The following is a 13,743-nucleotide window of genomic DNA, read 5'->3' as shown; positions in this document are numbered from 1 at the left end:
TAAATTTGAATGTCTGAATAGGATCTTGAAATTTGGCAACTCTTTTCCACTTTCAGTGATGATCAAGGCATTAGGTATATTTGTTTCTCATATTGTATAGTTTTATAATCAGACAAGCACATGTCTAACTTTTGTAACATAGGTAGGGAAATTCTTTGTCCATAGACCATCATTCCTTAATTCTGTAAATATCTTTTTCTATCTTTTGAGTTGACCATCTAATGAAATTCTAGAAATAAAACTGGTAAATATTTTCAAATAGAGCTTAAACAGGTATGTGTATAACTGTTTTGTTTCAAGCCAAGTTCAGAGCATTTTGAATTGATTTCTTTTGGAAAATATCAGAAGATACATAGAGCTATTCTAAAGAAAAATTTTGGGGCTTTACCTTTCTTGAAGATATATTATTTGGCTTCCAAGTATTTTATCATTTGGATTGATTTTAAGTACAGAAAATAAATTGTTGTTTGTTCTACAGACTTTGCAGTTAAAAGAAGAAGAAAACAAGCGGTTAAATCAGAGACTAGTAAGTATTTATTACCTGGCATGTTGATAGCTCTAAAAGTGTCATTATTTTTGTGCTCTTCTTACTACACAATGGCAGCAATCAGTAGTGCATCTACTTTTGAGTGCCTTGTTTCCAGTAGTTATAATGGTTTTTATTTTATTTTATTTTATTTATTTTTTTTTTTTTAATTTTATTCTTTGGCGAGGCAATTGGGCTTAAGCGACTTGTCCAGGGTCACACAGCTAGTAAGTGTCAAGTGTCTAGTCTGCAGATTTGAACTCAGGTCCTCCTGACTCCAGGACCAGTGCTCTATTCAGTGTGCCACCTAGCTGCCCCTAGTTTTTATATTTCTTTGCAATAAATATCTCTCAGTTCAGTAGTACCTACTACATTCAAGTATTCTACTAGTCAGTTGTGATTAGAGATACTATGTTTTTTTTTGTTTGTTTTTTTGTTTCTGTTTTTGTTTTTTAGTGAGGCATTTGGGGTTAAGTGACTTGCCCAAGGTCACACAGCTAGTATGTGTCAAGTGTTTGGTCTGAGGCCGAATTTGAACTCGGGTCCTCCTGACTTCAGGGCAGGTGCTCTATCCACTGCACCACCTAGCTGACCCTAGAGATACTATGTTATTAGGAATGGGGAAGGGTCAAATATAGGCACAACTAAGTATAATCAATGAATTAGTGAAAAACATTAAAGATTTTATGCTAAGCAATATTTTCAGTGCTGGGAATACAAGTACAAAAGCAAAAACAATCTCTTGATTATATTATAGCTTAAATTCTTTTTAAAAATATTTTTATTTTGTTAAATATTTCCCAATTACACAAAAACATTCTTTTTTAAAAATTTTAATTTTCAAATTCTCTCCAGTATGATATTGATTATACATATGAAGTCATGCAAAATGTTTCCGTGTTAGCCATGTTGCAAAAGAAAACACACACACAGAAAAAGAAAGTAAAGTATGCTTTAGTCTGCTTTCAAAATTCATCAGTTCTCTCTCTGAAAGTAGATACCATTTTTCATCTTGGGTTCTTTGAAATTGTCTTGAATCGTTGTCTTGATCAGATTAAGTCTTTCATAGTTGATCATCCTTACAATATTGCTATTACTGTGTACAGTGTTCTTCTGGCTTCCCAGGTTTTTCTGAATTCCTGCTTGTCATTTCTTACAGCACAGTAGTTTTCCATCACAGTCTTATACTACAATTTATCCAGCCATTCCCCAATTGATGGGCATCTCCTCAATTTCTAATTCTTTACTACTGCAAAAAAAGCTGATATAAATATTTTTCTACAAATAGATGTTTTTACCCTTTTCTTTGATCTCTTTGAGAAACAGAACTAGTAGTGGTGTTTCTGTGTCAAAGGATATGTACAATTTTATAGCCCCATGGCCTTTTGTTCCTATTTCCAAATTATTTTCCAGAATGACTAGACTAGAAGAAACTTACATTCTAATGGAAACAACACATAGAAGAGTGGTGGACAGGACTAAAGATTTTGGTTGGAAAAGTTGTAGAGAGAGTGAGTCAAGCTATAGGGCAGAGTAAATTTATATACCTTTTCTAGTAGTAATGACAGTTGATTTGATTATGTTTCCAGACCTTGAAAAAAGAGAAGGTTGAGGGTTCATGTCAACCGAGAAGCAAATGGCCAGGGAATGAAGTAAAGTGTGGCTAGAGTTAGACCTAAATAGAGTGTCCTACCAAGGCAACTACTTATCAGGATAATGAGGTCCAAGAACTGAGATGGAAGGATTAAGTCCTTATGGGAAGTGTTTCTTTTTCAGAAAGTGTGGTAAGGAAATGACTGGGGAATGATTTAATGTAGTAATCAATGTCAAAAGGAATGAACTTGCATCTGGAGGAATTACTTAAGTCTTCGTGGAGGAGGAGCCATACCAGCTGGGTTTTAAAAGAAAATAGTATCAAGAGAAGGTGTTCTAAGCATTGAAAATAACATATTTGAGTGCAAGGAATTTGGAGAGCACATGATAAAATCAAGGAAAAGGCAGTAGTCCAGTTTTCTTAAAAATTTTAGAAGGACTGTTATATGCATTGGAGTTTATTTGCAAAGAATGTCAGTGAGGGCCATTAAGATATAGCCATCTCAGTTATACACACACACACACACTATGTATATAATCGATATCAATATTTTATAGAGAAATTCACGTGCCCTTCATTCCCTCATTTTAAAAATTTAATCATTTAACTATTTGTATGTGTGTATATATATACTTTCAAAGCTTTTTAAAAAATGTATATTAAGTAATTTCCAATAGAATACTGCTTCTGACTAATATTGAATAGAGAAACATTTAAGTCTTACATGATAATCACAGTGCTAAGCACTGAGTATACAAATACAAAATAATTTCAGTTATAACTGGTATAGGTCATCTACAGATGAGAAAAGTGAGGCCCAGAAAAGCTAAGTAATCACATAGGTGAGGAAATCAAATGTATACAGATAGAAGGAACTACAGAATGTGAGGTGAAAGGGATCTTACCAGCATCTAGTACAACCCAGGGAATGTGAGCTCCTTAAGAGCAGGTTCTTATCTTAGTTCTATTCATAGCTCCAGTTCTTAGCACAATGCTTGGTTCATAGTAGGTCCTTAATTTTATCCATCATGGAAGAGGTACCGTGAACAAGAAAAATGTGAATTATAGACTGTTTCCCCTGAAATAACAATTTTATTCCTTGAATGTATACTTAATATATTGTTTTCAGTTGTTCCCAAGTAGAAGTTCTTTTGTGATTGGTAAGAAGACTTTATAGGATCATAGATCTAGACCTGGAAAGTAGGCACTGTCTACTCTAATTCCATAATTTTATAGATAAGGAAACTGAGGTCCAGGGTGGTTTGCCACCCTAATTTGCTCACCATGATGCAGATAGTAAGCAAGAGAGCTGGGATTTGGACCCAGATTCTTTGATTGTAGAACCATTGTTTTTTCAGTATATTTTTACCATTCATACAGCCCATTTCTAAAATGCTTGAAATTTTTTCTTTTCTTCAACATTACAATTTCTTTAGAAAGCATTTTTATGATTTAAAGTGAAATTTAAACCCAATTTCCATTTAAGCTTTTACAAATTCCAAATTGAAAGGATCTCAAGGGTATAATTCATATATGGTATCCCAAAAGTCTAAGTGTATTTTTAATCAATTAGAGCTATGAAAACATAAAACATCACAAGACTTTCACAATGCCCTATAAGGCACACAAATTTTTCCAAGTGCTTTATGTATGTTATCTTATTTGATCCTGACAGCACAGTGTGGTGTAGGAACTATTACTGTCCTCATTTTATTTCATGAGAAAACAGAAGCCAGGGAAGGTTAAGTGACTTGCCCAGGATCACAGTTAAAAAGTGTCTGAAGCAACATTTAAACTGAGGTTTTCCTGATTCCAAATCCAGTGCTCTGCCCACTGTGCTATTCTAGGGTTTAATGTACTTATGATGACAATATCCAAATTGTTAATATTTTAAAGCCCCGGATCTTGAAGCTCAGTAAATTGGAGTTTATTTGCAAAGGATGTCAGCGAGGGCCATTAAGGATCATCTAATCCTCTTTATTTTACCGATAAGGAAGCTGATGTCCAGAGAGATAAATTGATTTCCCCATTGTCACAAAGCATTTCTTACTCTGTCAACACTGAACAAGAAAAAAACTAAAAATACCCATGTTTGATAAAGGCAGGGAGCACCATGGCATTAATTCATGACCTTTGTAAACCTACACTACAATGTCACCAGTATGTATATTCCTAACACATATATCTATTTTTCTGCATTTATATTACATGTGCACATCAGTGCATGTTTTGATTTAATGAAAATTGATCATTAGACTAGATGAAGTAGAACGTTTTCAGATTTGTAGGTTAACAACACACAACTCTTTTTTACCTAACAAACTTTGTTAGCTGAATTCCACAATTTCTACATACATTCCCTCTTCAAACCCACTTTGCAGAATTTGTAGGTCCTTTGCTTCCACCATTTGGAATTCCTTCCTTGCCAAGGCTAACCCCTCTACATGTCTGCATAAACTTAGATATATTTAACATAAATTAAAGATTAAACTAAATATAGTTTTATATTTAGTTTTCAGTCTACCATATTTAAATAAAAATAAGTTTAACACCAAGGAAAACTAAGGGAAATTGATGAAGGTAATTATGCTAACATACTCAGTGGCCAAGAAAAGTAATTTGAATGTTACACCAAGCAATAGTCATGCTTTTGAATGACTCGAGTTATCAAGAACTTTTAGATAAATGTAATTGTTTAATCAATATTAAAAATGTTTTAGGTTTTTTAATCTAAAATTTATTCTGTTTAGGTACATAATAAACTATTTGAGGGTAATCTCATTTTATGTGCTTTATTACTTGCTTAATTTTTTTCTTCCAGATGTCTCAAAGCATGTCTTCAGTTTCTTCAAGGCATTCTGAAAAAATAGCTATTAGAGAGTAAGTATTTGATTTTGGGAGATTCTTTTCTGTGTGTAACCAGTTAGCAGGTAAAAAGTCTTTTAGAAGTGCTAACTTGTTAGAGAAATCATAGAATTTCAGATTAGTAGGGACTTGAAAAGCTATTTAGTCCAACTTATACCTGAGGAATTATTGCCTCTGCTCTTCAAAAAGTGGTCATCCATCATTGCTTGAAAAATACCACCAGTGAAGAGAGACCTGCAACCTCCAAAGGCATGCCAGAGATGTTAATCCATAAGCAGATATTTATTTCATTGTCCTATGTTATATCATTACAAACCAGTGCTCCATTGAGGCTAGTTTTTAGATTCATTAGCATGTGTGTGTGTGTGTGTGTGAGTGTGTGTGTGTTTGTGTATTTCAAGCTAATACATGATATGTGATAAAACAGATTATGATAAGCAATTGCCCTTAATGATGTCAGTCTCAAAATATTAAGATTGTGTGCTGAAACATCCATAGCTTACTTCAGTAGTATTTCTTGAATATATCCAAAATCCTTCTTGAATCTTGATCTAAGTAAAGCTGCTATTATAGTTCATAACTGCCTGTTGTTTAAAGTTATTTGTTCTCAGTTTATCTTAAGAAGCTTATTCTGATCTCTACCTCTAGCTTCACCAGAGTCCCAAATATTATTTTAAAGGTTTTTAGAGTTTTAAATTTGGGTGCCATTAATATGAAAGTATAATTCTTTCTAATGTCTAATCTGTATTTCTTTCTGATTTCAGTTGCAATAGGAAAATAAAAGAGCTCAGAATGGTTCTTTAGTTTGAGATGGTTACTATCATCTCTGTCCCTTTCAAACCCAAGATTCTATGTTGTGGTTTTGAGGTGTTGTTTGTTTTTTTTTTTTTTTGGTTGGTTTTTTGTTTTGTTTTGTTTTGTTTTGTTTTAGAGGGAAAGGAGAAGTGTTCCTGAAACAGTGATTCTCTACTTTTACTCTGAAATGTCCTAATTATTCCCAGTGATCTAAGAAACTTAATAATTCCTTTAATCAGCTTAATTTTATTTAAAAATAAAAACAAAGAAACAACAACAACAACAACAAAAAAACAGGCCACATAGCACATTTAGCACTGTGTTGGGTCACAACAAGCAGTGCTATGAACCAAAACTCAAAAAAATTGCAAATCCTTATTCTTGAAGCTCATTTGTTATTGTTGTTATTAAGTAGGGAAAAGTTAACAAAGATCCCCTTCTTTAGGCCCTTGGGGGGGAGGGGGGTGGCAAGTCATCCAACATAGGTAAGTAAGTCTTATCTTTTCCTTCTTTTCCTAAGCAACACCTTTTTTTCGGGGGGGGGTTAGGCAGTGGGGTTAAGTGACTTGCCTAGGGTCACACAGCTAGTAAGTGTTATATGTCTTGAGGTTGGATTTGAACTCAGGTCTTCCTGAATCCAGGGTGGGTGCTCTATCCACTGCGCCACCTAGCTTGCCCCTAAGCAACACTTTTTATACCTGGATTATATCACTTTGAAAAAATTGTGTCATTTATAACTTCTTTTCCTTCCCTACCATTTTCATAGACCTAGAATGAAATATTTTAAAAGGGGAGAGAGGAGTTTTACTGGCACTTTCCTTTATGTAAATGTCAAGTTATAGTAAACTGCTAATGGCACCATAATAATCATTAAAACTGCCAAACACTTTTGAAAGTTGATTTTAAAAATATCATATTTACTTATAGCTATGATAAAATATAAAAATGTTTGTAAAATCAAATTAGTTTATTTTCTCATAATCAGATATTTATTGAATTCATACTATATCTCTGGCCTAATGCTAGTTTTCTTAGATAAAAAAAGAGTTTTTGGGGCATGTGGACATGTAGATTTAAATGGGATTTTGAGGATATATTTAGTCAAATTTAATTAGATAATGTGAGATGATGGAAAGAATACTAAATTTGTAGTCAGAGGACCTGGACTCAAATCTGAGTTCCTCTCTTTACTGCCTTTAGTGACCATGTAGTATTAAACAAGTCAGTTCACCTCTGTGGATCCCTCTTTGCTCATCTCTTAAATGTGGGAGTTAAATGAGATGGTATCAGAGATCCAGTGGATAGAACTCTGGGCCTGGAGTGGAGGAAGACTTGAGTTCAAATCCAATCTCTGACACTTACTGGCTATGTGACCTCTGGAAAAGTCACTTTACGTCTGTTTGCTATAATCCACTGGAGAAGGAAATGGCAAACCAGTCCAGTATTCTTGCCAAGAAATCCCATGGACAGTAGGGTCCATGGGATCACAAAGAGTCAGGAACAGCTGAACAACAACAATTTTATCTTAAAATCCAAAGTTTAGTTAAGCTTTCAAAAATGTGATTGTAATAATACCACAAGTATAGTAAAACTCTATTACTGTTATTTAGTTTTCAGGTTGGAGACTTGGTTCTCATTATATTGGATGAACGTCATGACAATTATGTATTATTTACTGTTAGCCCAACTTTATACTTCCTGCATTCAGAGTCTCTTGCTGCATTGGACCTCAAACCAGGTGAGTGTGGTAAGTGTCTTATTTTTAACTAAAATATGATGCTCTAGGTTCAGTAATCATCAGTTTTTATTTAAATGATAGCCACTTTTTTTTTCAGACTTGTTGGAGCTCTAAAAGTTCCAGAATTTAGCATACTAATTCACTGTAGTACAGATGTTTACAAAAAAAGAATGTCTTGCATAATAATCTTTGTTCAAAATAAATGATTAATATTTCTAGAAAGTCATCTAAGAAAATTATGAAGTAGAAATTAAGAGTCAGAAGTCATGAATTCTTGTCCTAGCCTGCATTCTGTGTGATCCTGAGCATGTTACTTAACTTTTCTGGGTATCATTTTCCTCAGCTATAAAATAAGAAAGTGGTCTGGGGTTCCATCTAATTAGCAGTATATTAACAACTATTACAGCTGTTTAGGATAGTTTAGTGTATTCTGTTTGATATATTTGGTAACTGTTAACCAGAATATTTAATTAACTGAAACATCATATTCAACTCAAGTTCTATTTCAGTGCTTTATCTTAGTATAGAGGTGACTAGATTCTTAAAAAACTATGCCAGTCAGGCTTGGCTCTACCAAGTGAGAGAGGCCTCAAGTGCAGGCTTATTGAGTCTGATGTCTGATGATAAGCCTGTCTAAGTTCAAAGAGGCTCATCACCAGGAAGTTGGCCAGTAGACATGGATTGTTTTGTCCACATCAGTTCAGTGCAAATCATTTAAATTGTTGCATCTACCTTGGCTACGATAGTAACCAACTGATGAAATTATTACTCTTCTCAAGTATTAAAATGCTCTCCTCCTTGATCATGATGAAGAAATTCCTTTATTGTGTCAGATGCCATCATTTAGTCTAGGGTTGTCTGATTCACCCTGTGTACATACATATAAATTAGTATAACTTTATAAATTGCAGGTTCTCCACTCCCCCTCTGCCTTTTTTTCCTGAATTTATCAGATACTAAATAAACGAGCATTTCCATATATATAATAGAACAGAAAAAATGATTAATGAAACTGCAAATCTCTTACATATAACTTGGTTTAAAATAAATAAACATATATAAAATAATTCTAACATATAACTTGCAGAGGTATCCTGGTTGTTTTCCTCTGTCTTTCAAAGGAAAAAATGTAATGTGAAAATGTAAAGTCATGTAACTTTGTCTTTTCCTCGACGGTAAAATAGAGAAAAAGCAGTCATTGTGTTCCTCATATTCATAGTCTCCTATCTAGCTACTCAGAAATCCTCTGGTAATTTTGTAGTCCATAACTCTCTCTATTTTAAGGACTTCAAAGTTCATCCCAAAGGTAGGGAAGATTCCCAGGCCACTGGGAAAGAGGCTCTGTAGTATCATATATAGAGATCTGGACTGTACTTGTTGTGGTCTGGTAGGTAGAGGACTGGAGAGGAATACTTGAGTTCAAGTTCTACCCAGCCACTACATTGCTTTACTCAAGTTAAAATCTGATCTAAAAGCTCAGTGTGCCTAGAAGTACTGCTTATTTTCCTTCTCAGCTCTACTTTAATTGGTGGACAACTCAGTAGTATAAGGGCTCTTTGAATCTGCCTCTGTGACAATTTACCGACTTGAGTTACACTACAACTACTTGCTACCTGGGCAAGTCAAGCTGAGAAGGTGTTGACTTAGATTCTTCACTTGGTATTTATGCCAATGAAATCACAGATACAGTCTATGCTAGGCCATTACTCTCAGCTTCCCTGCAGCTTAACTCAAGTTGGTGGGTAGCCACAAAGGTCAATCTAGAGCTCCCTTTGAACAGAGTAGAACAAAGAGGATTAGAGAAACAAAGGAAACTAGGTAGTATTTCTGAGTGCACTGGGCTTTTAGCCTAGATCTTAACTTCTTCAATTTAACTTCCAGGCAGGGACTGAAGGAAAACTGGGGCATTAGCGGAGAGATCTAGCTACCAGCTATATGCAAGTAACTTTATTTCTTAGGCCTTCTGTGCCTTCATCTGTAAAATGAAAGACTTAAGACTAGATGATCTCTAAGGCCTTTCTTGCTCTAGAATTGAAGAGCAGAAATTCTGTCTAGAATTTTTTTTTAAATATACTTATAGCTAGCAAAATTGAAGCTGTTCAGATGAAACTCCCAAGGTTGTTACCTTAACCTTGTATACATTTCCCAAATAAAATAAGAAGATACAAGTTTAATTTTAAGTATCTCTTCCCTGGGTTAATGGATTAACTGATGAATTACTGTCATGGGATGTTGTCTTGAGGTCACTAGTTGTGAAAAGGAAAAAAAAAAGCTTATTTCTTAATTTGTAATGTGACAATATCTGTTCTTTTGTTTCTAGTACTTCAAAGATGGTGGGGAAGGGCATTCCACTTAGGTTCAATTGGGTGGAGTAGTGATCACCAGAACCTTGTGCACTCACAGAACCATAAAATTTCACAGGATTTGAGAGTTGAAAGGGTCCTCAGTAGTCATCTAGTCCAACTCATACAGGAAAGGAAAAATTTCCACCATAACATACCCAGCGGTGTTCAACCTCTGTATGAAGACCTCCATGGAGGGGGACCTCACCATCATTCTAGGTAGTCCATTCTACTTTGGGACAGCTTTTTAATTATCAAGAAGTTTTACCCTAAAGCTTAAACTGGCCTCTTAGCAACTTCCATCCATTGTTTCTTGTTCTGCTCTCCAAGGCCAAATGGGGGAAAAATCTGATTATTCTTTTATATGACAATCCTTCATAATAGTTAGTGCTCCCTGTTCCTAACATTATTCATCTTAAAAGTTTGAGAACAGTTTCACCTAATAAGTTAGTGTCCTGTCACTATTATCCAACACTTATTCAAAAAAGTGGCACCTTTGAGAGTTGGAAAGAGTTTGGTTTTTTTTCCATTTCCTTTCAAACACATTCTGCCCTTCTCCACTTACTTTGGGCTTTTCATTCTGAAAATCCTTTTATTTGCTGCACCTGGTAATCTGGCTCTTTTTCTTCAGATAAAATCTTCTTGGTTAGTACAGTAGGTGGCACTCTTGTGCCATTGTGAGTTATTAGGTGTAGGTATGCAGTGCCTTTTATATCGACTTTAATTTGTTCCATAATCCATTCAAGTTATGGCTTAAGTTAACTAGAGTTAAGTTAATCCATTCAAGTTAACTAAAGGGGAGAGATGGTAGTAATAAAAGCACTGTCCGCAAGTATTTAAGATTTTCCTTGTTTTGTGTTATGAATTGATATTTTATCAAAAGTATTTTATTTCTTTTTTCAAGTGTTAAAGTGCTTTATAGGAAATTTTATTTTTAAAATGAAATTAATACTATAACTTATTAGCTTCAGGTACATCTAGAAGACCTTGGGTACTTGGAAAAGTAATGGAAAAGGAATATTGTCAAGCCAAAAAGGTAAAACAAAATATAGGATGTGCTATACAAAACACAGAATTAGTAAAGAAAACTTACAGTGCTTTATGTAGAAATCAGTAATGATCACTTTCTATCCAGTTAGAACATAGGTTCCCCAAGTGGACAGTACTAACCCTTGGGAGGCATTGGAACAATGGGGTTGGGCAGTAGTAGCTTCGGGTGCAATTGAGGGACATTAAATAAAAATAAAGGAACCTCCATCCTAACCTAGGATGGAGGGGAGGGGGCGCTGAGTAATTTTTTTTTAGAAAAGGGGATAGTAGGCCAAATAAGTTTGGGAACTCTGAGGTAGAGCATGATTCCAGTGAAACCCAAGAAGGTAACCCTTTTGACTGTAATGCTAATTAATCCTAGCAAATAATCTTAATAGGTATGTGCCATTTGCCATAAGTGGGATAGACAGATAAGTGGTTCGGTTATCTACTGAAAGACTAATTCTTGCTTTACTCCTGCTGAGACAGTAGTGTCTTCTTATATGAAGGGTAGCTCCATAAATTAATGGTAATCAGAAGGGAGCTCTGTTTTGACATAGAAATATTTTCCTGTTTGTCTATCAAACCTCCTTGAGTGAAGATGCAAAAGAATTATTTCGTGGTTTAAAAATAACAGGTTTAGTGTCAATAATATTTATACAATAGTAAATATGTACATGTCTTATTTTTAATAGCGTCATTCATTCTATTGAGTCACCACTAAAGACTCATTCTAATTCTCTGTGATTATTGCAGGACTATTTTTTACATCAAGTAATATTATTATGAAGTCCTTGCAGTAATAACTCTCTTAGATAATAATGTCTTACCTTAGCTTGAATTTCACATGCAACAACTAACATGATGAAAGTACTTGTGTATTTGGTTTGGTTATTTAAAGAAATAATTTTCTCTCTCTCTCTCTCTCTCTCTCTCTCTCTCTCTCTCTCTCTCTCTCTCTCTCTCACTCTCAGGCACAGAACAGATTTAAAGTTCCTCTGGGTACCAAATTTTACCGAGTAAAAGCTGTGCCGTGGAACAAGAAAGTATAACCCTCACAGGAAATTCATTTCATTTTGTCATATTTTTTCTGCCTTGTCCTACAGTGTTCATCCACCACTCCAAAAATAGAAGGCCATCTTTTTTATACAGAAGTCATTCTGACAATATACTTCATTGATGTACAACATTTATTTTTTAACAAATTACATTTTAGAAACAAGAAATTCATCAAATCCCTTGGCTGAATTACAGTTTTTTACCCAGATGACTCTAGAAATGCGGACCAAATTAGTTCATTTTCTCAAAGGGCATACCCTATACATTGTGGCTTATAAATTAGCCATATTAATTGCCTGTTAAATATACATTAGCTTGAACTTAGATGTTAAATGTTAGTTACCATTATTACCAGCATTTGTCCTTTTGTGAAATCATTATCAGGATACTTGCTCTCTTTAACACATTCTTTATAATATGTATAAATTCTTCAAAACTATTTAAAGAGGAGTGTCATTGCATGCAGATAATCATATAATTTTCTTAAACATGAGTTTGCCTCTGTAGATAACTACCACAACTTGTTTCATTTTTTTTAAATGCCCTTTGATGTTTCAAGGAAAAAAAAAAGGAACCCTACAATTGGATTGACTGATTTTAAGATCAGCCACAGGTAATCAGCAATCTTCAAAGCACTTTCGATGGATTGATCAAATAGATTCTGAAGGGAAGAATCTGTGCATTGACAGTTTTAAATGTAAGCACATGAACCTTCCCAATAACACAGAAGTCTTGTATTAATCTATTTAGAAAAATCATATTGATGAAATTGTAATTCATGGTTGAGTTTCAGGAGGAAAAAAAACACTCATTGTACATTAACCATATAAAAGTCATTTAAGTAACAAATTATTGTATTGTAAAAGACATGTAGAATTTTAAAACAATAAAGATTTGAACCTGTAAATGTGTGTGCCTTTTAAAGAAAATGGTAAGTTTTTTAATAAATTTGAGTGAATGCTGGAGAGTGTGATAAGATTATTCTGTATCATTACAGCGCAGAGAAACATCTGTATTACAGAAATGGTATTCTTTAATTTATATTACAGGATAAAGAAGTAAGTGTTTTCCTAAGAAGTAGAAATGAATTGTGGCAAACTCCCTTTGCTCCTAGAAGCAAGTGTTAAGCAAAGGCATTTCAATGAGTTATCAGGTTAGAGAGTTTTAGTTATGTTGCTATAGGACAATAATGAAATTATTCATTTGCAGAAAATATTTAACAGTATTCATGAAAGAGTTAAATGTGTTTTTTAAAGATGTGTATCTATTAGAACAGAAAGCAAAATGGAATAAACACAACAGTGTAAAAAATTCTTGAGTTTGACAACATATTAATAAATGAATGAATGATTTAAAATGTTTCTATTCAATCTGTACATGACTTCTTGGTACAAAAAAAAATGGCCATGTATTGCATCTTTCTTCATCTAAGAAGTAAAACTCTGGTGAAGATTTTTCCCCCTTAAGCCAAAAGAAAACACAAACATAGACTAAATTTGATTGTATTTGTGAAAAGTAACCAGACAAGTGGTTGTTGCAGTGTCATATAGACACATCCTGAAAGAATAAGGTATTCACAGACTTGAATCTGTGGCACCAAAATGTGCTAGTAAGTATGACAGCAGATCCATCCCTTTAATATTAGTGAGTTGACCTTTTAATGTTTAATTTCTTCCCAGTTAACAACAGAGAATTGTTGTCTAAGTTTACCAGTTTTGCCGATGTCAGTCATAGTTTAGGTCCTGAAAATTTTTTACTTCGAAACACCTTATTTAAAATTACAAAGCAAAATTTT

General features: G+C 34.0%; 1 protein-coding gene across 2 annotated transcripts in view; it reads left to right on the top strand.

Annotated features, from left to right (window-relative positions):
- LOC114053915 (RB1-inducible coiled-coil protein 1) overlaps nucleotides 1-13,267 on the top strand; it is an 86,869-nt gene extending 73,602 nt beyond the window's left edge. The window contains exons 20-24 of one of the 2 annotated variants that reach the window (XM_027877047.1): nucleotides 479-526; nucleotides 4,942-5,000; nucleotides 7,391-7,518; nucleotides 10,826-10,896; nucleotides 11,864-13,267. In XM_027877047.1, coding sequence (XP_027732848.1) covers nucleotides 479-526; nucleotides 4,942-5,000; nucleotides 7,391-7,518; nucleotides 10,826-10,896; nucleotides 11,864-11,941 — 384 coding nt within the window. In that variant the 3' untranslated portion in view covers nucleotides 11,942-13,267. Of the gene's footprint in view, nucleotides 1-478; nucleotides 527-4,941; nucleotides 5,001-7,390; nucleotides 7,528-10,825; nucleotides 10,897-11,863 lie in introns of both variants that reach the window. The other variant, XM_027877046.1, reaches the window with a different exon arrangement.
- The last annotated feature ends 476 nt before the right edge of the window (nucleotides 13,268-13,743 follow it).

The sequence above is a fragment of the Vombatus ursinus genome, unplaced genomic scaffold (assembly GCF_900497805.2).
Source record: "Vombatus ursinus unplaced genomic scaffold, bare-nosed wombat genome assembly UNPS02014812.1, whole genome shotgun sequence".
Taxonomy (NCBI): Eukaryota; Metazoa; Chordata; class Mammalia; order Diprotodontia; family Vombatidae; genus Vombatus; species Vombatus ursinus.
This window is presented reverse-complemented; position numbering and strand designations above follow the sequence as displayed.